We start from the raw sequence: 25976 nt of genomic DNA, 5'->3' as shown, positions 1-25976 counted from the left end.
GGGCGTTTAGATAGCTCTGATTCATTTCCTAACTTATTCTGCAGTCAGTGGCCTGATTCTGAAGGTTATGGAATACAGAATATATTAAAAATGAAGTATTTTCAGTGACTCAGTGAAAATGTGAGGCTGTGCACCTATTCCCCATCCTTAGAGCAGCAAGCTCATCTCTCTGGCGCTGTCAACCCTCACCACCTGCAGCCACGGGGCCCTTTCTGCAGACCTAGGAGAGCTGAGGAAAGGAGGAGGCGGTTGTGTCCTCCCAGATGAGAGCTGGGCCTGCGCAGCGCTTTCTGCTGCCCCTTGCGACACCAACACACCCTTCCTCTGGGGGACTATTCAAGGGACAATGAGATTCTTCAAGTCAAGGCTATCACAGAAAGAAAAATGCCTGGATATGGGAACGAAAGAAAAGGGAAATCCAGTGGTAAGCACTGTCCTTAATCCTCTGCCCCAATAGCATAGGAAAACTTGCACTTGCCCTTTTGAGCTGAATAGTGCAGGGAGCCAGATGAATTTGGGTGGCAGCACGCTGCTGAGCGCTGTCGTGAGTAATAGCTGGCAAAGTGCCTGTCGGGGCAGTAGCTCGACTTCCTCAAGTGAACTGGAATTCCCTTCTGCTATTTCTACTCGAGGTAGGCAACAATTTCTTCCCCAAAATACGCACTGAACAGCCACTGAATAGCACATGGCTTTGCTTTTATAGTTTGCTGTTTGTTTATTTTTCAAGTAAATTGATGCCTAAGCAGAGCAGCTGCTGGAGAAAGATGCTCTGATACTCTTGTAACAGGTCTGCATCTAACAGACTTCAAGCCTCGTTCACATTACAAACAAAAAGCAACAGCTTGCAGCACATTTTCTCTTCCATGACCAAAATGGTGCAGCTACCATCCCTTCATTACCTCCAATAGCATTTATATTACAAGAAGACATAAGTACAGTAAGCCTAATAGCTTAATTTTGATGAGTGGCTTTCACAGGAAGCAGTAGCTTCCAGAAAGTTTTCAAGTATTTTTCCAGTGCAGTGATTTTCTCCACAGCAATCAAAACCAGCCATGAACTGTTTGAACAGTCACATCTTTAAATCAAGGTACCTTGAGTCACCCTGGCTGTTAAAAAAGGCTAGAGCAGAAAAGCCTCTTACGTTATACGTAAGCAGTCTGAATTTTAATATCAATCTTGTGTTTGTATAACTACTCAATTTTTCAGACTCAGGGTTTTTCTAGGTATCACAGGAAACACCTGCCAGCCAGGTTCCTAGTAAACACAGCCAATTTCCTCTGAACCAGACTAACTCTTGGAAAAGCAGGTCCATAAATAATCACCCCGTGTTAAGTTACGAGCAGGACGTGTACTTGGTGCTGTAGCCCTCTCCTAAAAAGCCTGCGGTCAGGGAACGTGACAAGCTCTTTGATCCTGGACAGCCTGCTATGATAAGCAACAGACTGATTGTGGAACCTGTCAAACTGGACAGAGGTTATGTTTTGAATGGTATTTATCTTTTGTGTATCTGGTGTGTACTCAGCTGCTCGCCTGCTTTTAAATTACAGGTGTTGAAAGGGAGCACGAGCGCAGAACAATGTTTCTGGCCCTACGAGAGCTCGTGCTGCGGGCTGAGCCTGCACAGGAAGGGTGATGGGTGTTTCTCAGCCCAATGAGCAATGCAGTAGGTTTCCACGATCCCCAGGTACCTTTCTGAATCTGGATGATCCCTCTCCTGGGAAGCGTCAGGTCTTTTGGTATCACAGGCACACATCTGATTTGGCAGCCCTGGAGATTAGTTGTGCTGTATTTTTCCATTTCTGATTAACAGACCTGACACAATGCTGTTATAACTCGTGATACTCAGCAACAGGGTCATCTACAGGCCAAGAAAGTATTTGTTCTAAACTGGCCTTCTCTGTAATATTTTTATGCCTCTCAGAAGTCATAAATGATGATACTAAAATTACTTTTCAAGAATCCTTCCAACTGATCTTATCCTGCTAGTATAAGCAGGCCAGAAGCAGGACATACCCTGTTTGGAAGTACCATGTTGGGAGAAAAAAAAAGAGAAAGTCAGACTATCCCCACTGATTTATCAAAATTCATAAATGACCTTTAACAGCAATTTAAGATCAGTCCTACTGGTGACTTACTAGAGGGGAAAAAAAAAAAGTCTTTCCTACAGATCATGCAGTTTTGCGGCGATATTGAGAGAGATGGCCCTAGGGCAGATAGAAAGGCTTGCTACATCCCCATGGGATTCTCTCTGCAGGAGGGTGCCAGGAGTACACCCATGTGGGGCGAAGAGGCATCCAACTTGCGTGCCAGAGGAATGTTAGGTTTGGCTAGAAAATTCAGATCCAATTCTGGACAAAGATACGGAATTGGCACTTAGAGGTGATCATTTTGATAAGTCAGGGTCTAGGGCCAAATTTGATCAGGTTTGCACTGTCAAAACTACCCGGGCTAAATCCTCACGCACACGACTATCACCTTTGAGTCACCTTCTGTCACTACATTAGAATATGGCTGAGTTAAATGTCATACCGATCAGGCAGACAAAAGAACAGTGCCGTTTCTCACACATGCTGCTGCAGAATATGGATTTGATTGGAGACAGCTACAGGTGATTAAGAAATCAAAGATTTGAGAGTAACACTGCACAGTTTTAAAACTTCTGGCAAGCCCCAAGGGCACTCATTAAATAAAAAAAGCAAGACTTCTCCCTCAGGAAGTTGAAGGTAGTTCCATATCGGAAACCTTTCTATAATATGAATGGAAAACTTGAGCAATAGGGACGCAAAGAGTCTCCATCAACAGGGAGTGAAGAATCCTAACAAGGAATCAAAAGCTAGTCCAATCAAAAGATAATTTGCAATTCTCCAGCTCAAGTCTCACCCCAGTGGTATCTTCTCCAGCCTGGGCTTTGCATCTCTGAGAAAAGTCCTCAACTGAAGGTGAAGAGACCCAGATTGCAAGACAGCTTTCTCCTAGGAAAAGGTGGGCTGTGTAAGAGCAGGCAAAGGAATAATTTTTCAATGGCAGTTGGGCACCAGGTGTTGGTTTTGAACCATTCCCTCCTAGTGCAGGGAAAATCCCTTGCAGCACCCGTGCCCACGTCAGTGTCCTTGGGAGGACTAGCATTGAAGGACTGTCCAGGCACAGAGGGGAGGGCTGGCAAGTGAGAGAGGGAAGCCTGGATGTCACAAGAAAATTCACAGAGCAGATCCCATAACTGATGCTTGGGGTAACCAAGACACTGCAAAGAGCACAAGGCCTTTATAGCCTGAGATTGTTTCACAGTGGCTGAAATCTGAGGCTTTTTCTTCCCTTTAGCCTTTCCACAGCCTCTGTAAAGCCTTCAGCAGGCAGCGGTGGTCAGACTTCATGGAAACCTGTGAGAGTTGTGCAAGGCCCCAGTGCAGTCCCAGAGAAGGCCAGAGAGCTCTCCCTAACAGGACAGGAGCCAGCAGGCTTTGGGGAGCAGGAAGCATGCTTGCAGAGCTCACAGGCTCTTTCATTTTCCCAGCAGAAGCAGCAGGTTAGATGTTTGTACAGGTAAACAAGAATTCAGACAAGGAGCAGATTCCCCCTTGTTTCAAGAAAGGATTGGTTTTAGGACAATCATTTTCCCCTCAGGCAGGACAATCCTCCAGGCTTCCAAAGACAGCTAGCCAGAACAAGCCGGAAGTGCAACAGTTTGGAATGTCAAGGAACAGACAGGCAGAGAAGCCAGCAATGAGACACCTGTCTTCAAATAATTCATGCCTGACCCATGTTCAGGAGATACTACAATGTAAACCGGATCATTCCTTTCAAAATCAAACACTTGCTTACGGACACACCATAAATTCAACAGGATGGTCAGTTCTCTGAATAGCTCTTACACTTCAGTACCTTGTTACACCGCAGTATCCATCAACAGACAGTACTTTAATGAGGGAAGGTGGACTGCTGACGAGTAACGGGCATCAGCAGCCACATGCAGACCCCAGGAGTCATCCATGTTTACTTCCTGCTCTTGTTAATTGCCTTGGTGCATAATGACCTTCCCAGCTGAAAGGTGTGAGTGACGCTCTAGAGCATAGGAGTCATCACCTTGCAGTAAAAGGAAGGCAGGTTATCTGCCCAGAAAGAACATGCTTGGCAGTCCTAACAGCACTGGAAGCAGTTAAACTATTGCAAGAAAATCAGGCAATTTACCATGTAGTGTTACAGCTCAGTGAACACTTTAAGCTGGCACTGCCTGGAGAGGAAGGAGCCTCCCTCCATGTACTGGCACGGTGCGTGTGGCACTGTGCGATGAACCAGACTGGGAACAAACCCATCTGAAAAATAAAGATCATTTCAGCTAGATCAGTTCTTTGATCCAGTTTCCTGCACAAAGGCTTGTGCTGGCACCAGAAAGGGGCAGTCTGGAGGTGATAACATGCCCTTTAGCAAGTGCCAGCTTAAAGAGTTCGCTGGAGTAGGGCTGCAGTTTATCAATTCTAGTAGACAGAGTCCAGTTAAACAACAAGCCTCAAAGTCTACACTGCATCCTGTGCTATGGAGCTCTGTTCACCCCTATTTCCTCAATGGTTTCAGGTCAGCACTTCCACTGATCTGCAGCAGTGGAACATACAGTGCTATAAATAAAGAACAGTTAATCAACTATTTAAGGGCCCTTTTTACTGAAGCAAAGAAAACGCACAGAAATGACGTCAAGATGGGGGGAAAAAAACAGCGAGTACAAAGATGACCCAGAAGAGCGCTCCTGGCACACACTTCAGGCTGAAGTGCTTCAGAGAATAGCTATGCTGGCCATTGAGTCAGACTTTCCGGTGCTCCTGCACTGACTCACCCTGCTCCCAGCCACTGGCGTGCGCTGCACAGATCATTCAATACCAAGCAGGGGTCATTTCTTCAGAGGTTCAAATGCATCTGACCCATTATGAGCAACCCTCACCCCACAAAGCTTCTGCAGTCTTTAGAGCCCTGTCTCCCATCCCATTCCCCACTGGCTAACCTGCTTCAACTATTCCTGCAAAGGAGAAGTCAGAAGAGACACATGCTTCCCCTACTTGAGTCCTTCTGGGACTTTCCTTCTTTCCTCTGCTTCCAGCTCTGGGACAGAAACACACCTTATGATTTAGGACCAAACAGAGTAATATACGGTTCCACAACCGAGGCCATGAGGTACCACAGGCCATCTCTGTCCAGAAGCTGCAAAAAGAGAAACGTGTTTTCCCAGCTTTCCCTGCTGTAGCCTAGGCAGAAAGTTTGGTGCTCCCTTTTCCCTTCCCCAGACCTGACTTGGGAACACAGTATGCAGCCTTTCTCTTGCAAATAATACTTTTCCAGAGGAATACGCTCGGCTGTCCCAAAACTTAGGAACAGGAAAGAAGAAGGTCTTTGCTAAACATCATCCAGGAACACAATACTGGAACGTATCCTCGGGCACTTGTTCTTCACAGAGCCTTGGACAGAAGGATGCCGCAACTTGCGGACCTCCCAAGTAAGAAACTTGCTCTTCCGGTTGGTCCACCCACAGTAGCCACACTTCTACATCTGCAGCAAAGCTGTGTTTGGCACACGGGATCCCATGTCAGGAAGGAGACCTGCCGCATGACCCAGGGCAACCAGAACACCTGGGACACAAGCTGGCCCAAAGCCTCAGCAGACGTCTCCCCTTCAACCAGAGACCTGCCCTGCCAGACAGCCCGACCTCCCAGTCCTGCGTGGCAGGAGCCCTCTAACCTGAGACGTGAAACAGATGCTCAGGAAACCTCTGTCTAATTCCCCTCTCCCACACATTTCCTTTGTGACCTTGGCCAGCAAGGCCAAGTCTTGGAGCCTTTGAGTGTTGCTTTGTGAGTCTCTGGCTTCAGCAGTAAAACCGGCTCAAGTTCCCTCCTTCTTCCCACCTCCACAGGGTACGAGTGAAAAGAAGCAAACAGTGGCATAGGGTAAGAACAAAGAGCTGCTTTTAAAGCTGGCCTCACCGGCAGTTATACCCTCATTTCCTTCAGCTGTGAAAAGAGGGTATTAGTATCTCCCTGTGTTATGTGACAGAAGATACGAAGGACAAACATTAAATAGTATGAGCTGCTCAGATGTCAAGAGAGCAACAGCTATCTGGAGACCTCTGCAGATGAACCTTGCCACATCATGGATGTGGTAATAATAAACTCTCTTCCAAAGCTCTCCTGTTTAACTTGGTGAAATAAGCCAAAGTTAAAAAATAATCTTAAAAAATTCTACGAAATCTGTTTGCAGCTTGACTTATGCTCCAGTTGCCAGCTGATACGAATGCTCCATTTAACAGCTTGTAAGTGAGGAATTATATTATAATAATTCAAATACAGTTGAGGACTCAATTTGAATTATGGTATTTCAGATTAGGCTCCCAAGAAGGGAAACAAATAACAACAACAAATAATCACATGACAGGCAGAGTTACCAAATGGCCAAAAACACAGAACAGTTTTTATTGGCCAAAGTAACCAAGAAACCATTTTCTTCTAATAAAAAAAATACTAACTGAAACAATGGGAAATCTTTGCCAACAAAATGAAACACAAACAAACTCCACATAACTTTGATTGTTCATATTCATCCTTTAGAAATATTCCTCCTCCCAAAGTTAGTTTTTCTTCTTAATCCTATGGAACCACAAAGTGGTAAAAGAATGGAAAAATTCAAAAACAAAAAGTCATTTAGGACACGAGAACAAACATACTGGGAGGTATGAATCTGTCCATTTACACAAATGGAAGAGTCTGTTGGTGTTTGAAAAAATATTACATGCAAACTATCTAAAACTAAGTTTCCCATTTTCTGAAGATACAAACATTTTATTACATGAACTATCTTTTTTTTTTAATCCCAGGAAACAGGTGAAGTTGTGGTCTATTTAGGTTTTCAGAACTCAAACACTACCTGCAGTTTATCAGTTAACACTTCTCTATTTGGAAGTTGGTTACACAGAGTTCTCAAGGTAAATGATCATTCTGAAATTCAACATTTACTCATGTCAGTAAAACAAATGCCAACCAGTGAAAGCAGATGTTTGAGAAAACCCTGCTCTCCCTGGTAACAGAACTCTCATTCAAAGGGTAAAAAAAAGGAAAAAAAAAAAAAAAAAAAAAAGAGAGAGAGAGAGAGAGAGGTGTGTGTGTGTATATAAATATATATATATATTTTATATATATATATATATATATATATATGCATGCCTGGGTGCAATATGCCAGTTCCAATGGAGAAAATCTCAGGAATTTGCTCATTAATTTCTCAAATAAGGGGGTTTTGATACATTAACTGAAACCATTTTAAAAGATCTGGGTAATAAACAGCTACGCAAATCTCTTCCATTCAACTTATTAAAGTAGGTGAAAATTTAAGAAAAAAGGCAAAAAATAATCAGTGTCTTAAGAAAATGTATAGGTATTTACACACCGTGTTTCTTAAAATATCACGTGTATTTGCACACACCTTTAAAGGTGTGTGAGCAGAAACAGCTGAAGCACATCACTGCCAGAGCAGTGAAGCAGCACTATGGAACTAATGAGAATTTCAGCTTATGAGAGTTACTGACAGCTATTGCTGCTGTGCACAGAACAGCAACGTGGGTTTTGACAGAGGAATTTCACTAGAAACAGAGAGCCTGCTGCCCTAACCTAGGCATGATTTTACAAAACATTTTGAGACCTAACACCCGTACTACACATTTTGTAAGAAAATAGAGAGCAGCTTTCAGCTGCAGTTCTTCTAAACTACTGCAGGAGGGCTTCGCTAACATGCCTCCTGAATTGGCAACCATCTGAGGTAATCAATGATGCCATTAAAACAAGCATCCTTCATTTCTCGCCACCAACACCACCTGTTGCCTCCTTATTGAGTCCTCTGATCGACAAGTCATAAACCACTTCCTCAATCTTCTTGACATCGTACTTCAGGCCATCGTAACGTTTCCTCAGGGAGTCGTTTTTCAGGTTGAGGAGACGGAAGCCAGAATCCAGCTCGTTGATAAAAGTTGAGATGCGGAGAGGGCGAGAATAGTCCCCCGCTGTGACACTGTTCACTGCCAGTCTGGCCTACAGGAGGAAGATGCACAGGACAGCACAGGAGAACATCAGCAGAGGAATCCACCCAAATCACATCAGTATCCCCATCGGTTACTTTACAAAACGAAGCAGTATTGTCCCAGGCAGTCAGGCTAAATATACTCAGATCTATCTTTTTGTTCACCAGAGCCCTGGATTTTCAGTGAAGTGACTGGTTTAAATCTTAGAATATCAATGAGGAAAGAGTCTAACATCACAGGGGGGCAAGGGCAGTTTGCCAGAAGTTAAGACCCAAGCACAACACACTATAACTTCCAGGAACAACTTGGGGAAATTAGGAAATGCACTACTTGCTGTTTATTTAGGTCAGATTCGTCCAGATATATGCACAAACAGCTTCCTTACCAGCTCACTGGCAAGAGTTAATACACCAGAAAGATAGTCTTCTATGTCCAGGTGAAAGCCTCTCTCTCGATCAGCTTCAACTAAGATAAAAAAACAGAGTAGTAATCTAGACTGATACTGTACATGATCAAAAACAGCAGGTTGAAATTGCATTTGTTTACTGTAGCTAATTTGAAATATCAAATTTATGAAATACTATTATAAAAGTCAGCCTTTTCCTGTATGTGATGTAATTACTGTTTCTTCTCAGCGTTTTGATTGAACATCTGATACATCCTCAATTGGACACACAATAGGTTATAACTGATCCAAGAGAGTAATTGAATTTCCATTAATATACAGCAGAGAGGTCTGAAATCCTTTTTAAAAATTATTTTACTGATTTTTTTCAAATTCTTTGCTTTCAGAAGACAGTTTTCTTACAACATGAGAATTAGATCTCTTTTCCCCACCTGTTTAACACTGCAAAAAAAAAAAGGTCAGAAAAATAAGCTGTCACCTTCGTATTATTCTTTTGGAAGATTTAGGCAATTTGAATAAATAATCTTCATTCATGAAGAACTCTGATAATACTTTTGTTTTAGAAGGTGGAAATCAGAAAACATGATATAAGCAATTTTTTGTTATTATTATATAATGAAATCAAATACTAGATAAATTTTACAAACTATTTCTTGGGAAGAGATAAAGTTCTGCTATTTCCCTGCACCTTGCAGTGACAACATCTAAAGACTTTGCAAGCTTTTTCCTTTGAGTTACAAAATTAACTTACTCCCAAGTATTTCTGCAACAGCTTCTCGGGTCACTAACGTTTCTGTCTCCAAGTAGACAACAAACGCTGCCAGAAACACCAGCCGCTGTAGCACAAACCTCCAGTGCTCATGAAATCTGTTGAAGAAAACACCAAATCAAGGTAAAAATAAGTAACATTTGCTACTGGAGATTTAAGCCAAAAGCATTTTAAATATCTACAGTACACATTACGTTTTGCACCTTTACTTTACACATAGAACCTTGCAGTCTTTGTGGTTTATCAAAGCCACACCAGCTTTCCCCTTAAAATAATTTCCTTGGTGCTCCAAAACTTCAGCCCCTAGGATATTATGTTAAACTAGCATTTGCTTGTATCTCACACACACATAGCCAGTTCCCCGAGCTTTTCAGGTTGTCAGGCCCACGAAACAAGACGATCAGCACCTTCCCACCCATCTCCTGCCAGCAGATTACAGCTGACAAGATTCTCATTCTTTGAAATGTTCCTGCTAGACACTGTCCCCTTCCGGCAGCAAGCAAAATACAAAGATGACAACTTCATTTAGAATCCACAGTATCAAACAGCCATCTGATGACAGATCTAGGGCTCTGTTTTCAGAAATCCTAACAACTTAATTGAAATTAATGGAACAGAAGAATGCTCTGCTCTCAGAAACAAGGGCTGCTCCAATAGAACACCAGTTTCTTAAAGTTTAATTTTATTTTTTTAAGTTTCTAGGAAAAGAATTAAATACTAGACATTTTTAGTGAAAAATTAAAAATAAAGAGTTTGAGCAAAAACATTTTCAAAGTGTGCTGATAAAAAGTCACACTTTGTAACCAATGGTTACTTTTTGGAACGGAAAGGCCCATGTTTTTAGAACACTGGGCCCATAAACCTTTAAATCACTCTTCCAAAGTTATGCCACCTATGGCCCGGCAAATCTCAAATCCGTGTCTGGCTGTGTGTGGTCCTGCACACCTGTAGTACTGATCAGCAGGAAACTTGGTCTTCAGAGATGCCAGCTGTGTTCTTACTGTACCAAAGTGTTCACGAGCCTTCTGACATTTCTTTGGTACTGAAAAAGAAGCAGCACAACATTCAGTATTTGACAAACAATGGGATTTTGTAAACAAAGCTAAGAGTTTTCTGATGCAGATGGCACTACCTATGCTCCTCTGAACACCTGGCTCCCTTTTGTCCCAGACTGACTTACTGACATACAGTCTTAGTGGTATTCACAGTAACACCACGAGTCACTGGTAGATGAAAAATACTCCGGGGTTTTGGGCTGTCTAATCGGCACTGGTCCTTACCCTTGAACTTGAGATACCATGCCCCAGTGTTATTTAAGAATCACTGCTACATGCGCTGATCAGGGCTCCAGATCAGCAAAGAAGAAGGAGAAACAACAAGTAGGGATGCAGAAAGGCTGCAAAAGGCCTTGAGTGTAAGGTCAAATAGGGTATATCTGGTGTAGCAGGGCAGTGATTTTGAAGCTACGGTCTGCAGGTGTCTAAGGGGTTGTGAAAAGTGACTACAAGAAGCAGGTGGAGTGTTAGTAGACCTTGACTCACTATACAGAGCAAATGCCTTCTGCGGTAAATGTTCAAGGACCTGTAAACATAAAACAGTTGAGAACTACAGTAACAGATAACAGGGTGCAAGGGAAGGACTCACCAAGAGAAGCAACATGATTAAAGCAAAACGCTACAAAGCCACTCACGCAGCAGCATTCTGGAGCGGTAAAGGGCTGTTACGTACGGCACTGACAGAAGGAAGAAGACAGCAGAGATCAGGGCCCAAGCTGATGAAAAAGGATGTTTAGAGTTTAGCTGCGTGGCTGGAATAAAGAGAAAGGGAGGACTAGCTGGGTTTTAGGTGTTACAAAGAGAGAAACAGGATGTTTTAGAGACAGCTCTGATGCAGCAGTTCAGAAGAGACAAAAGCAGCGGCCGGACCACAAGCGATAGGACGGCGCTGTGCGCAGCGGTCACTCCCCACGAAAGCACACACACAAAGCAGCACCACCAGACACCCCATGCAGTCAAACAAAAAGTAACTCTTCTTTCTCTGTTTTAAAGCCTCATAATATTTTTTCTTAACAGGCAGAGTTAGGTTACATGAGGCGCAACATCCCTCCAGGAAGCTGTGTGTTAGTCTCCCTTTCAAGCGATGTGTTCGAAAGAACCGAGTTTTTGCCTGTTCGTTTCACGTTCAGCTCCTGCAGAGAAGCGGTCTCGCCTGCTCACGTACCGCCCACTGCCGCCTCCTGTTCGCTAATAAGAATCACAGCCACGCTGCACCCACGCTACCACAGCTTGCCAGAACTAATCAGATCAGTGCTTTTTAACTGCAGCCTTCTCAGAAATCCTGGTCACAACCCAAGAAAGGCAGGCGGTCAGCATAACAGCATCTTCATCACCTTGAAGTGTAGAAGCTATGGTTATTTAAACAAGATCCATATAACTGAAATAATCTGAAAGTCATCATGGATGACTTTTATCAAACAACTACCAGCAGTCACTTTTTAAGCATCTGTCTAAAAACTTGTGTTGACTAAGCAAACATCACCCCCAATCAGAAAAAAAGGGGGTTAAAAATGAAAGTCTCAGAAAGTAGAATGTGAAAGTGCTTCATATGGTAGCAAGAGTGAAAGAGATTTAGAAAGCTCACTGAGAACTGCCCTCTGAACACGGTCCTCGAACTGTAAGCTGTCGCGTGGCATTTGGGGACAGAATAAGGAGCACATTTGCACTTTGGCTCCTGTCAAAGGAACCTGTGACAGAAAAGCAATCTTTACTATAAAGTTGCAGACGACAGTGCCTGACGACACACAGACACAAAACAAACTCCCAAGGCAAAGCTATCCTTGTGCCTCCTTGCACATCATCACTGATGTTTTGCTAAACTTAACACAATGTATTTCACAAGCTAAGGGCAAAGTCTATTACTGGGCACATGCAGAGAGGCAGTCGCCATGAAATAGCTGTTGTCTGTGTGTAAGTGGTTGCCCTGCAGTAAAAGAAGTTAGATGAAAAAGTCAATGGAAACAGGGTTAGCCAAGAGGTATTTTAAGCCCCTAGAGAACAGAGGAAAGCCGTTATGCAATATGATCTTTTAAATATTACCCTCTGATACAGCAAAATGCCCTCTATCGAGCTGCCAACTATCTTGTAGCTCTGTTAAGAGAGCTCAAGCTGTCCCTTACCCTTCTCTTTGGTGGGATGGAGAGCTCAGCCTGTTCTAAATCCTTTAACCATTTTCACTGGCTCTCTGTTGCCTCCCTGATTTCTCATTGCTCTACCTCAATTATTGATGCAGGAATTAATCACAAAGGATAGAACAGTAAGCTGCCATAGAAAGACAGGGGTATCCCACTTATGCTGCCACAGGGGAGGAGGCACAATAAGGTATACAATTTCTTTTGGCAGCAGCAGCACCAGTTTAAACCATTCATGGAAATACAGTGCCAATATTATTTACTCCTCTGTCACCTGTGAACTTTTAATAACTGTGTCAATAGTTTTTCTTACATCTTGGAATAAATAAATACAAGGGTGTAAAAAACTTGATGCTGCCAAATTTAACTGTGTTGCAATGAATATTCTCCTCTTTCACAGTTTTAAGAATCATCAGTTATCCCTTTTTGACCCATCAAAAAAGAATCATATGGGTTTTGCACCATTCTAGTTTCTTAATGAAAACATTGTACCAAGTCAGAGGACAAAATGTCATATTAAGCCAAGCAGACATTTAAGTGCACGCACTACACTACAGCACTACAACCATCATCAGGTAAAAGTGTAGTCTAAATACACGTCATCTGACAAGTGCTAGTTTTCCCCTTAAAGATCCTTGTGTTAATTGGTATTAAATTACTCTGCTATTAACCTTGATTAAACAAAACCTCTATCAACTTTTGTTATTTTGCTTGAAATTGATGTCAGACTGACAGGCCTATTATCATATGTTAATTCCCAGCCTGCATTCATCATCTTTGAAATTGCAAAAATTACGAGCTGAGCATTCTTCTTTTTGGTACTGAAACTATTCCACAGGTCTGTTCCCGGACTCTGCAAGATTCAGGACCAGTTCTCTCCTAGAATTAAAAAAGAAATCAACATACACTGAAGCAGATTCAGGTCTCTACTATTCAATACTGGAAAACAACCCCCTAAAGATGATACCTACGCAAAATGATTGTCACAACGTCCATGGTTTTACTCAGCTTGGAAAACCAGAGCATGTTTGTCTAAATTAGCCAATTAGCAGCTCTAATTTTAAGCACTGGCAGATTTCCTAAACAGCTGGAAGTTATACTTGCCAGTGGAGGCTGAGCCTCAGATGTTGCACACTGCTAAACACATACCTAGTGGTTACCAAACAGGAGACTAGAGAAATCCCAGGCCTCCAGCTCAAGTGCAAAAGTACTGGTGAGTGTCACCAGGCTGACAACAACCAGACAACACTACAGATGAATAAAACAGGAACTGATGAGGGTTTTCTTTCTTTTATTCACCTTCTGATGGTGGCCTGCCAGATTTCTTCTCTCCCCAAGTCCCTCTCAAGAGTTTCCATAAAATCAGAATGGTTGTTTCTCCTCAGAAGTTCATTGACATGACTGAATGGCTTTTAAATCACATACTTAAATGAGAAACCTGCTTATTCCAGTAGCTTTAGCAGTAACTCTATAAATAGGGGGGGACAAGGAGAGCACATTCAACATCCAAGTCTGTAGCTATATTTTCATGCTCTTGAGCAAATGGTTTGGCTCAGAAACATTACCTTGAACGTCCTAAAAATTTTTGGCTCAAAGTAAGGGACCAGGCTAGCTACAACTTGAACCTAAAAAATGACAGCATGATTCCAGTTGTCACTCAAGCATACATCAAGGACTTCTCTTGCTTTACCAGCCTTTGTAGTTTTCCTTTATATTTTGGGAGTCAGGTATTAACTCAAAGCAGAACTTTTTATACACATGTACACGCATGCACACACACACACACACAGTAAATCTAATACACACCAAATTAAAGATTCACACACTATCCTGCTCGCCTCCCAGAGCATCACAGGTTTTTTGGAGGGTGAAGAGGGGTTGAGAAGGGGAGTACAGATAAAAAGGCCCATGAGGTTATATTACAATTAGCAAGATATAAGAATCTACACGCCTGCCAGTTAGAGGGAAACATATGAGTCAATTCACCAACCCAGAAACTGAACAAGTTACAAGCAGTAACGTACTTCTCCACACTGAGATGGTAGATTTTGGGGGGGTGGGGGGGGAATAGAAGGGGGAGGAATGGTGTTGCCAGAGGTTGAATAGCAGCTTTTCTACTCATCTGGCTTGAAGGCTCCCAGGTGCATCCTCCACAGCAGCCTCTGAGGAATCCACACTGGAGAACGCCTCAGTAGTGTTTACAGGCAACTGGGAATTGGAAAAGCGTGGCGAAGCCCACGTTCCCTGGGTCCCGCGGGGGCTATTCCCAGGAAAGGAGATGCTCAAAGACTAGCGCTCCCCCAAAACTACTTTTCCCCTCTCTGGGAACGAGGCACGCTCTGCTACCGCGTGCTGCAGCGAGGCGGCCCGAGGCGGCTCCGCCGGACTTACTGTCCTGGAAGCCGGCGCCCTGGTGAACGCCCTGCAGCAGCGTGAGGATCTCCCGGGCCGTCTGCTCCAGCGTCTGCACAACCTTCCGGATCTCCTGCGGACACAGCGCGCCGTGAGGGGGGGGGGAGGAGGCGGCGGCGGCGGCGCCGCCCCGACCGCCCGCCGCGGCCCCCGCCGCGGCCCCGCGCCCACCTCGCGTATGTCCTGGTCGGCCGTGAGGACGCCCTGCAGCGCGATGAACATGTCGCTCACCGACATGATGCTGCCCCGCCGTGCCGCCGCCGCCGGCTCCCGCCTCAGGGGCCTCCCGCGCTGCCGGCGCCGCGTCGGGGCCTCCCGCGCTGCCGGCGCAGGGCTGCCCCGCTCAGCGCCCAACGGCGCCGCGCCGGGCTGCCCCGCTCAGCGCCTGACGGCGGCTCGCGGCCGTGCGGAGCTGGCGCCACCGCGGGGCGGGGACCGGTCTGCTGGCGTCACCGGAGGGCCGCGCGGGGGGGGCCCTCGCGGGGCGGTGCTGTGGGCGGGCGGGGCCCCGCTGCCTCCCCGCGCGAGGGGCGAGGGGGCTCCGCGGCGAGCCCGGGCCCCGCCGCTGCCCGCCCGCCCGGCGACACGGCCCGGGGGCCCCGGCGGCTCCGCGCCGCGTTGCCAGGCGACGCCGCGCGGGAACGCTTGGCCGCGCCGTTGCTAGGAGACGGCGCGCGCGCGGCGGCCGCCGGCCCGTGCCGCCGCAGTGCGCATGCGCACGAGGAGGGAGTGGAAGGAGGGGGTCGCGCGCGCAGCGCCGGTGACGCGTTTCCGGCGGCGTGCTCCGTGAGGCGGTCGCGACATGGCGGCGGCCGAGGCGGCGGCGGCCGCAGTCCAGGCCCCGGCCGAGGCGGTGGCGGCGACGCCGCTCCTGGCGCTGGAGCCGCGGCTGCAGCGCGAGTTCCAGCAGCAGGTGCAGCGGGTCCGGCAGAGCCGCGCGGCCAAGGTGAGCGGGGCGGGCGGCAGGGCTCGGGGGCGCGGGGGCCGGGCAGGGCAGGGCTAACGCGGCCTGCTGTGTGCCCGCAGGAGCGGCTGGTGGCGGGGACCGTGTACGTGGGGCACCTCCCGCGGGGGCTGGGCGAGCCCCAGCTCCGCGAGTACTTCGGCCAGTTCGGGACCGTCACGCGGCTGCGGCTCTCCAGGAGTAAGAAGGTAACGCGGCGCCGCGGGCCCTGCGGGCGCTCCGCTCCGCCCCGCTCCGCCCCAGCCTCCCTCGCCAGGCGCGGGCGCTTCGGAAATCCGTTTCCTTGTGCCCGGAGGACTAATCGCTCTTGTCTCCCGGCTCGACTGCTGTGATTTCCCCTCTCCTTTTCGTCCAAAGAGCTGTTAAAGCAAGTTTAACCTTCCTTTTTGTCTTTCTTGCTGTTACTGCTTGTGAAGTGCCTGAGCTACAGCAGTACGTTTGTAACTCACTTTCTTAGAATGAACCCTGAATCTGTCAGGGCTCTGAGACCTCTTGCTTACAGAACCTACTGACTTGGATAACGAGCAAAACTAACTACTTTCGTAAACTCCTTAGCAGCTTATGCGTTTTTGGCCCTGTCGCTGTTCCTCCGGCTTTGGTGCGCAACACGTGGAAAGCTTCGTTGCAGTTTCGAGAGTGGGCAGAAGGGGGCCCCGCGCTTAATTTCTTGTCCTGAAAATACTTCCAAAATGAATTTGGGGCTGATAGGCATTATATGAGGGATGATGGTCCCACAGATAAGCAGTTTCAGTGCCAGTAGATGTAGCCCCTTTCTTCACAAGTAAATGTGTTGAAGTGGGAAGCGTTGCCAAAATACTCTAATTAAGTGCAGACTGTGAAATGTCATGGAAAAGATTTTATTTTAACATTTGATTGCTTTGTGCTTGATAAATTTAACTTCTACACATCCGTGGGTTTATCATCATGTTACAATATTATATAAATTTGGTAATAAAAATGAAACAATAAATGCAGGGTAGGTTTTTTAATATATGTATAAAAATAGGGTATTGGTGAGTGGTTTGTTTCATGCACAGATATATACTTACAAATACTGTTTTACAAATCTAGGACTAAATTTGGTGCTTTTCATGAATTCAGTGAACTTTCTGAAATTACAGTTGTTTAGCTGAAAATAGGCCTTCACTTCTGAAGCATTAAAAAATTTTTAATTTAGTTCTTCAGTTAGGTATCTAAGCATCATTTCAGATTTTCTTCTATTGCTTGCAGACTGGAGGTAGTAAAGGCTATGGATTTATTGAGTTCGAATCCGATGATGTGGCAAAGATTGTTGCAGACACAATGAACAACTACCTGTTTTGTGAAAGACTTCTAAAGTGTAAGTATAACCCAAAGTGTAAATTATCTAATGTGCAAAGGAAACTCATACTTATTTGTGGGGTTTTTTTTTGATTATCTGAAGATTCTTGTTTCTTTACAAAGCTTCAGCCTAAAAGAATTTTCTGTGTGGCTGAGCCTTTCTTGCTTTTCTTCATGTGTAAAGAATATCACCAGCAGCCTTTTATTCACTACTACTTTTTTTTCTTCTCTAGACTAATAATGCTTATTGTATAATATCAGTGTACAAAATTTTTAGTGGGGGAGATGTTTTCTGTAGAGCAAATTCAATTCCTTTAATGTGGAAATTCTTTTTAATTTATAACTCTGTTGCAGCTGCTCTCTATCTAGTTAAATGCTAGGAGCTTTCCCGGTTAAAAGACTAATGAAATGAATGAATTTCTCAGACACAGTGATGCTAAAACTTGTTTTGTAAAGCAGTATGAGCTATATATGCTTACCAACTTGAGAAAATCAGGTTTATCTTTTGACTGTTTTCTGGATGAAACTGAAAATGTATTTTTTTTTCTTCCATCCATTATCAGTACTGTTACCAATGAGTATTTAGTTACTTTCCAGTCTTTGTGATGGTAAAATACTGTAATAATGCTTTGCTGTAGCGGTGGATAATGTTATAACAAGAACTGAGTAGCATTATGTGTAGCATTGGTGGGAAAAGTAGCTCTGCTATAATGTGATGTTATATGCTCTTGACACAGGTCAGTTCATGCCTCCTGAAAGGATTCACAAAAACCTCTTCAAAGACTGTGACAGAAAGTTTCAGAAACCTTCTCAGCCTGCAGTCAGGCGGTACAATAAGATACGTTCTGTCAGTGAGAAGGCAAAGATGGCGAAGCGACTACTACGGAAGGAGAAACTTTTACGGAAGAGGCTGGCTGAAAGGGGGCTTGATTATGACTTTCCAGGATTTGTAAGTTTGGGATCATTTTAATGAGTGTTTAAGCAAAGCTTGTTTTCTAAGGACTCGCTAAATACAAGAAAATCACATGGTTTATGTGTAGCTGATGTAAAAGTTGTATTGTATCTGGAGCAGCAGGGAGACCTTCTTGCGTTAAGAACTGTATAGAAATTCTTGGAAATTGCAGCATAGTGTTGCTGGGTTGTACTCTGTGTGCACCTGGGTTTACTTTTCCAGAAGTACCTTGCCTATGCTAATCAAGCATATTGCTCGTTTGTGGAGTGCTTGGGTGATATACCTGTGTTTTGGGCAACACCATTTCTCTTTGTGGTATTTTTCGAAATGCCCAGTGGCAGCTTTTCATATGTTGCTACGGATGTTTTTGTTCAAACCAGATCACCTCTGTAGCAGTTTAGGCCACTTTTATTAACTCAAATTAATTGCTGAAGCAAAGATTTTGTAATTGTGAAGCAAAGAAGCCTACAGACTGTTAGGTGACGCTGTGTCTTTGCATGAGGAAGTCTGTAGGGTTTCACCTGGTCTGTCTTGCTTCCTAGGCTGCGCAAGAGCTTCACATAAAGAAAAAGAAAGTTAAAAAATCCAAGCCAAAGCTGAATGTTTCTTTGAACAGCCAGGTAAGACTGAACAGTCCTTGTGGTTAAATTCAGTGCCTGGAAACCTCGGCGTTATTTTCCTTTGAGAGTTGTCTTTAGCAGTGGTAACAGCTGCTCTGAGGTGCAGGAATGCATTTAAATGGAAGACAGTGGTTGATTCCACTCAGGTTCCTTGTCTTTAACAAGACAAAGAGTGTTTTAGCAGCAGAGGCTTCTGTTCAGCATATTGTTACTAGCAGTGTGTGCCGTGAGGTGTGTCCAGGCAAAGGAGCGCCTGCTGCCTGGGTCTGCTACTCGGCACTTGTGACGGGAGCAGGTGGAGTGCGGGGGCCAGTCTTCTGTACGCCACCTCTGTACGTGCTTTAAACTGGCATAAAATGATTTCCCTGTGGGTGTTCTTCTGTTGGTATGTGCTACATTATAATGCCCCGCTGTGTTGATGGAAAGTAAGTTGAACCATTAATGCATACTAATGCTGTCTAGTGCCATGTAGATGCTATAGCATCTCTCCCCCTTCATGGTTTCCAGGCATAACATTCCAGTATATTGAAAGATACTGCCAGCTAAAACTTGTGTCAGGGTGATGGGAAAGATCAGGTCTTCAGGATTGAGATTTGGGACACTGGTAGTCTAAAAAGTCTATAAGCTATTAAATTTTCCCTTTTGTTTCATCACTTTTTTTTTTTGTATTACTGAATATATTTGCAATAGTTGCGACAGGACTGGTGGTGAGAAAGACAGGGTTAGCTGTCTCTGTGAACTTGTACGTTAGGTCAACTGAGTTCTGAGAATTTACTGAGAAGTTGGGATGCTTCAACTCTGCTATAGGCTTGAATATGGCATTTCTGTATGCCAATCTGAAATATACTTAGGGCTTTTTTGACTCTTTTCCTCTTGGCTTTCTTAGTGCTGTGAGTCAGAAAATAAAACATTTAGAAAATCACTGTGCATAATAACGTTTTAGAAAATATACCTTAATTCATATTTGCCCTTTGGCTTTGCCTTTGACTTCTGGTCTGAAGAAACTGTGTAGAAAAATAGTTATTCAGTTATAAAAACAAAACAATTTTCCTTTAAATGTGGAAGTTCTGATGGAGAGTTGGGCTGAGATGTCTTGTGGTACCAGACAGGTGGTGACAACTTTCTCTGGCAGATGCTCTGTAGTAAATTCCGGTTTTCTGATCTCTTTAGGATCCTACTCCAGTCTGTACTCCTACAGTGCTTGAGCGCCGGAAAGCTCACGAGGCAGATGATGACACAGAGGACAAGGAAATAACTGTCAGACTGCCCCCCAGCAGTGCTGAGAATGCTGTGCAGAAACCAAAGAAACAGACAAGAAAAAAAACAAACCTGAAGAAACAGAAATAAACCTTAAGTTTTAATGTCTGTAGCTAAGTTTTTCCTCAACTCAAAATCTGGTGAGGTGGAGTTTCTGGTGGTTCTGCTGACCTGTCTCAGTTCATCTTGCTGGACTGTGGTGTTTCAGCCTTTCTTGTACAGGGAATTTATTCACCGATTGTTCCCCTCCTGTTTAGCTATTGGGAGCTACAGGTTTTCTTGACTTCACCCTCGTCAGTGCCAGTGTTCTGACGTGCCTGTTGTGACCTTCAGTTAATTCTGTAACTTCCTTGTCTCTAGGGCTCCCTGCTTTGCAAGATGTGGGGCTGTCTGTTCAGGCCCTGCTGATGGGGCTGTATTTTACACTAATAATTAACGACAGTCTATAAAAAGGTTTGGGTTTTTATCCTTTTTTAATTGTGTTCGGTTTTGGTAGTGGTTCTTCTGTTTAACTGAATATCTGGTTATATGTGAATTCTCACATAGATACACAGATAGAGGGAGAGAGGTTTTCTTGCCCCCCGGGGAAGACATACCTTGATTTATGTTCTGTTTGCGGTAAGTCAAGATCTGCCTGTCCTGTCCTGGGCAGAGGCAGGATACCGCACTGCCTGAAAAATGCATTGGCATTCATCCCTGCTTTCACCAGTGCCCGGGCAGCTCAGCCTTTGCTAGGACTTGGAGTGGTTGTGGAGGACTTAAAGGGATTGGGACTAGGAAGGTGGTGAGAAGAGAGAGAAGATGATGGCTGAGGTCAGTCACTTACATTCAAGATCCAAATTTCTTTCCCAAAGCAGGCAAAAAAGACTTTTGTTTGACAGTGTACCCTGCTATTGAGGATGTAAGGTAGGTTTAGTCTGTTGACAGGTGGCCTAGCCAGAGTCACAGCTACCCTTTTGTTCCTCACGTATTTCTGTAAAATGCATTTCACTTAGCAGAAGGCCCAGGCTTGCCCCTGCTGACATACTGCTCTGCCTCTGGGCTGACCGGGCAAAGATAACTTGCTAATTCTCTGGCATTTTGTGTGTCATAAACTTGCCGTTGTCTGGGTCAGAAAACTTACAAGGAACTTGAACTAAAGATGGGTGGATTTAAAATCCGTTACTTTTTATTTACTGTTTCCTGTAAGTGTCCTACAGTGCTGCCAAGTACGGCTGCCTTTTGAGGGACTTTTTGCAGAACTGTGGAGAGGAACAAATGCTGATGGCAATTTTACGTGCAACCGCTCTCAGGCTGAGCAAAGTTCTCTGTTACTGTGAGAAGATGCTTCAGTACTCAGAGCAGCTTGGGTTGTATCAGCAGTCCTGTTGTCCTCTAGGCCCCGCAGCATCTCACCCCTGTATCTTAGTTTCACTGCCTCTGTAGGACAAGGGTAACTTGTGCTTGTCACCTCCTGAAGCAGATTACAATATTGTAGTAAGCTTCTATCCACCGGCTGGGTGAACTAGGATGCGAAGGCAGGTTTGTGTCACTGGTAGTACAAGATCAGAGAGCTAAGTGTAGTTGTTTTATTGTGCAGCAAGATTTATTCTTGTTGCAAATTAATCTATCATAACTGACTCAAAACTCTTAAAGCTGACGTACTAACCTCAGTGATGTTACTAATCTTGTCCATGTGAACTGGGTATCTGCATGTCCAACCTAAGCTCCTGCAGAGCTGTCCTTTATTTATTGGAGTTAGTATAGAAGCTGGAAATGCTTTTTAAACTTCTTCTGCAACAGATATTTTTACCTTTTCTGAAATTTTCATTGTGAGAAGATGTTACAGAACCAGCCTTGTGGTCTTTCCTCCTGGAAAAGCTGTTAATGTGGATTACTACTCCGAGAGCATGACCTTTCTTTAAAGGGTGCTGAGGTATGAAGAAATATGTGGGAGGTATACTTTATAAACAGTGTATGACTTTTGTACATATCCAGTCCTGTTTGAAAATGCAGTCTGGCTGTGCAATTAGAATTTGGATTTTACTGCAAATTTGAGACAGGTAGAAATTCCAGTCTGAGTTCTGTGGAACATACTTAGCCTTGGATTTTTTTATTGCTTGAAATGAAACACTCTGCTGCTGCACTGTTGGCTCTAGGTCAGACTTGGCAAAAGATTTCAGGGAAATGCCTAGGCCATAACAACTAGCTGCTCAGGTAGGTGGCCAGCACTAAATCCTGGCTATTCAAGACTTGGATTCTGGAGAGAAGAAGAAATTTGATCCATTTGCTGGCTCATTCTGTCCTATGTGGCCTGATTGTTTGAATAATCCTGTGTTTGTAATGACATTTGCAAGTGACTCAGATTATTTTCCTTTGTCACTGAACTGTCAGGGAAGCCACTTCGATGAATGTGCCTTCATATCAAACACTTGTCATCTTAGTCATGCTAGGGAAACCTCTTGACCAGCCTGATGGTCACCAACAGTCATCTGCAGGCTTTCTTCTTTTCACATTGTTTAATGTAAAACAGGCAGTGTTTATCCCTCAAACATGTGGAAAATACATCCTTAGTTAAGGTCTGGAGGGGGCTTTGAGATTAGTGTGATCAGAGTGGTTGGGAGAAATATTACCAGGCATTGCTTATCTGTTAGTAACTGAGGAATTTGAAATGTGGATTCGTTTTGATCCTTAGAAACTGACATGAAGCTCCGGAGAAATTTTGCCATAACTACTTCATACAGCAGAGAGCAACACAACAGGAACAGAGCACATCTGCCCAGAATGGACAGTTCTCTTTTAAAAATGCATATTGTTAACATTACGTGTTGTGCAAGTAGAGATGGCTGTTAGATCAAAAAGAACAAGAAATGTGGCTGCACTTTCTCCTATCCGGCACTGAATCTCTTGAATTCAGTCTTAACACTGGGTGGCAGCATGTTTCAGCTGTGTGGACACAGCCTTTTTTTACTGCCCTCTGACAAGCAGAGCTTAAGGTTTCCTGGGAAATGACTTCCCAGATTTATAAAGGAACCTGTCTAGTCATAGCAGTTTAGTGTGACCCAGCTTCACTGGTGATCTCCAAGAAACCAGTCTCTAATTTGTCTCTAGGACAATATGCGAATACAGGAGAAATCTGCTATGTATCTTAAATACGCACATTTCTTTGGTGCCAGTAAAATTAATACAAAATAATCCTGATGAGACCACTTGAGTTAAAGCTGCTCTTAAGATACACTTGATAAAATGAGTTAACTTATCCAGTCAAATTTCGCATTCACTGAAGTCCGAGCAGCTCCCTTCCAGTGCTTCCCGTTCCAGCTCCCCGATCTGCCTTTTGAACCTTGCGTTGCTTTCCTCCCCCTCTGCTTCCGTGACTGCGCTCTCCTCTGTGCCTTGTGTTCTGCCTATGCCTGCGTCTGGAAGCCCGTGTCTACTTGCTGCTTTTTTCCATGTTTTACTGGCTATTTTTCATACTGCTTGCCATGCCTGGGCTATCCTGCCTAGTTGCATGAGCTTCCAGGGCCTTATTCTCATGCTTGTTCCTTCAAGCTAACGCCCTGGCTGGTGCTCTCTCCCCAGGTTCATTGTGTAGTAGTGCAAGCGATAAGACATTCATGAAAGCTGTGCCTACAGTAAAGTCCACTTACAGGACTTGTTTTCCTTTTTATTGGTCTTCCTCGAAATCAGATCAGTTTACGTGGCAAATCTGAAGAGCAAGGAAACAAAATTCTGTGCTGCTTGAATGAGGGGTCAGTAAGCCCAATGATACCCCGACTACAGCAAGAAACTCTCAGGAGAAGGGTAACTTCTTGGTGACAGTTTCTGTTTTTAGGCAGCCTGTGTTATTAATATACTGCTCTCCTGGGAGATGTATATAAGCAGAAATTCAGACACCTGATACTTGCCAAACATAGTTTCCATAGCAAATGGGTGGACGTGCTGTGTCATGAGTTATATGTCAGTCCTTGCAGTGAGTTTCATGTTCTCAGCTCTCCAGTCGGTTTATTCATTCAGCTTGGACAAAGGCAGACCTCTTGCCCACTGTAATTTTAGGGCAGGCTGTGAAGTGTTTTAACTGGGTATGTGCTAGGGGTTTGGTTTCAAGCCACAGCTTGAAAGCTCTCTGACCTTTCATAAGTGACTTAATGGGGCTGGTTTACTGAGTCTCTATGGATGTAGCACCATTATCAAGCTTCAGAAATGCCTAGAGGCTGTTTAGGAACATCTGCTCATTTACTCTTATTTATGCTGATTTCTCTGTTTGGCAGGAAGGGAAGCCAGGCTTAGGAATGTACAGCATTTCCCAGCGCTGGAAGTAAAAGGGGAATGGAGGGGGAAGGAAAAGCAAAATTGGCTGAAAAACAGAAGAGAAAGGAATCATGAAGCAAATGCTCACCTCTAGAGGAAAAGGTGTTGGTGGACTTGGCAGTGTTAAATTGTGGTTGGAATTAAAGATGTGGCCTGATGCTTTTTGCATTTGTTTTGCCCATTAGGTGTGCGGAGATTGTGGTCCAGGCTGCACGGCGCTTTGGGAGCGTGCTGTAAACCATGGTCCACGTGCCAGGGCCCGCTCATGAGCGCTGAGTAGAGGAGGAGAGCAGGCTGGGCAAGTGACGCTTGCTCCGGGGATGCTCTTGGCCGTGACAAGCCTGTTGGTTTGCATACCTGACTTTTAAGATGTCTGCGGCCCTGAGGAGCAAGTCTCAAACCTGACTGCAAACAGCTCCGTGCACGGCGCTGGGTGGTGACATCCCGTCCTGTTGAAGCAAAGCGCCAGCGCGGGCAGAGGGCAGCTCTGACAAATCCCTCCTCTCCTAGCTTCTGACAGCGCAGGGGTATCAGGCTCCTGCTTTGCCTGGGCGACACAGCCAGCCGGGCCAGGGCTGTGTTGGGTAAGGCACCGTGCAAATCCCTGTCCTGGGCACGGCGTCTCAGGTGAGCGCGCCAGGCAGGCGGGGTGCCAGGAATGTGGGGGACGTGACTGCTGTTAGATGTGTTCCAGGAATAGCCATGGGTCCTCGCCCTGCACCAGACGCCGCTGTCCAAGATGCCGTTCAAACACGGCCTGTCCCCCAGAGTTTAGTCTAACACCCAGGCTCTTAATGAAAGCCCAGCACCAGGGAAACGTCCAACGCCGGACAGCAATAATCTGCTCCTCCTTAGCCAAGGCTACGTGGGGGATCAGCCCGTGGTGCTGCGACGCAGACGGTGGGGAGGGCCGTTCTGTGGGTCAGGCTGCTGCTGGGCACCGGCAATGCAGGCACGTCCCTCCCTGCCCGAGGCCAGCAGCTGTCGGAGCAAGCCCAGGAAATGGTTAACTGCATGAGTGAGAACTGCCAAAGTGAAACGTTTTCTCCTACGCGGGGGGCAGTGAGGCCTCTCATCACTTTTCCTACCTGGCGTTAATTAAGCATATGGCAGGAATTGAGATGCTGGCTGTCCTGGGAGACTTGGATTAGTTAAACACCTGTTGGCTAGGAGTTTGTGTCCAGTATCTATGTGGATCTCCTGCACTAGGAAAGGATAGGCTACAGGGAAGCTCCTACACAAAACTTAGCTCTAATCAGGGAAGAAAATGCAGGTTTATGTTTTTCTTAATATGTTGGGCTGCTTTACTGCAACCAGCTTCATTGTGAGTGGCTTCCCAATAGAGTTCAGTATGCTGAATAATGCAGAGATGGAAATGCGATGTGCAGCAGCAAAGGGCTTTCTGAGGGACAGGAAAAACAAGTAAGTAAAGGAAATGCTTCCAGCTGGGATTTAAGAAAGGATGCGGCCAGTTAATCAGAGAGCAGGAGCAGTGGAGAAGACACGAGCACAGTGCTAGGAGAGGATTTCTATCTATTCATCTAGTCACTGTGGTAGCTTATTCAGCTGCTAGACGGCAGGCAGGATGGCAGGCAGGGCACGCAGTCCCCGGAAAACGTGGGACGCAGAGCTGGAACTCAAACAGGAGCATGTGTATTTATGGCTGTCCCTTCACGTAATGACTGTCCCCATGGGCTGCTTCCAGCTATTGCGACAGACAGGGCACTTGCTGCAAACCAGGCAATGAGC

At 45.1% G+C, this 25976-nt stretch overlaps 2 protein-coding genes across 4 annotated transcripts; one reads left to right on the top strand and one right to left on the bottom strand.

Moving 5' to 3' along the window:
* Positions 1-6420: 6420 nt before the first annotated feature.
* Positions 6421-15131, bottom strand: TSN (translin). Its single transcript, XM_067298582.1, has 6 exons — positions 14996-15131; positions 14804-14897; positions 10171-10267; positions 9208-9323; positions 8436-8515; positions 6421-8060 (listed from the first exon to the last, which is right to left on the bottom strand). The coding sequence occupies exons 1-6, from the start codon at positions 15059-15061 to the stop codon at positions 7824-7826; spliced, it is 690 nt and encodes a 229-aa protein (XP_067154683.1). The 5' UTR covers positions 15062-15131; the 3' UTR covers positions 6421-7823.
* Positions 15132-15536: 405 nt separating this feature from the next.
* NIFK (nucleolar protein interacting with the FHA domain of MKI67) lies at positions 15537-20049 on the top strand. Of its 3 annotated transcripts, XM_067299285.1 has the most exons (6): positions 15550-15770; positions 15851-15976; positions 17019-17127; positions 17846-18057; positions 18603-18680; positions 19851-20049. In XM_067299285.1, exons 1-6 carry the CDS (start codon positions 15627-15629, stop codon positions 20025-20027), a joined length of 846 nt encoding a protein of 281 aa, XP_067155386.1. In that variant the 5' UTR covers positions 15550-15626; the 3' UTR covers positions 20028-20049. The 3 variants fall into 3 exon arrangements, with proteins under 3 accessions (XP_067155387.1, XP_067155386.1, XP_067155388.1); XM_067299286.1 differs by lacking the exon at positions 18603-18680 and having other exon boundaries at positions 15537-15770; XM_067299287.1 differs by lacking the exon at positions 15851-15976 and having other exon boundaries at positions 15551-15770.
* The last annotated feature ends 5927 nt before the right edge of the window (positions 20050-25976 follow it).

Source organism: Apteryx mantelli, chromosome 6, assembly GCF_036417845.1.
Source record: "Apteryx mantelli isolate bAptMan1 chromosome 6, bAptMan1.hap1, whole genome shotgun sequence".
Taxonomy (NCBI): domain Eukaryota; kingdom Metazoa; phylum Chordata; class Aves; order Apterygiformes; family Apterygidae; genus Apteryx; species Apteryx mantelli.
The sequence above is the reverse complement of the archived record's forward strand: the minus strand, read 5'-3'. Positions and strand labels throughout refer to the sequence as shown.

Excerpts from the sequence above, each read along its gene's own strand:
- TSN (XM_067298582.1), bottom strand. The coding sequence starts at position 15,061 with ATGTCGGTGAGCGACATGTTCATCGCGCTGCAGGGCGTCCTCACGGCC. Across the intron at positions 10,268-14,803 it reads GGGCGCCGGCTTCCAGGACA|TACCAAAGAAATGTCAGAAG; the intron begins GTAAGTCCGGCG and ends CTTCTTTTTCAG. Across the intron at positions 9,324-10,170 it reads CCTGCTGATCAGTACTACAG|ATTTCATGAGCACTGGAGGT; the intron begins GTGTGCAGGACC and ends TTTCTTCAACAG.
- NIFK (XM_067299285.1), top strand. The coding sequence starts at position 15,627 with ATGGCGGCGGCCGAGGCGGCGGCGGCCGCAGTCCAGGCCCCGGCCGAG. Across the intron at positions 17,128-17,845 it reads TTGTGAAAGACTTCTAAAGT|GTCAGTTCATGCCTCCTGAA; the intron begins GTAAGTATAACC and ends CTCTTGACACAG. Across the intron at positions 18,681-19,850 it reads ATGTTTCTTTGAACAGCCAG|GATCCTACTCCAGTCTGTAC; the intron begins GTAAGACTGAAC and ends TGATCTCTTTAG.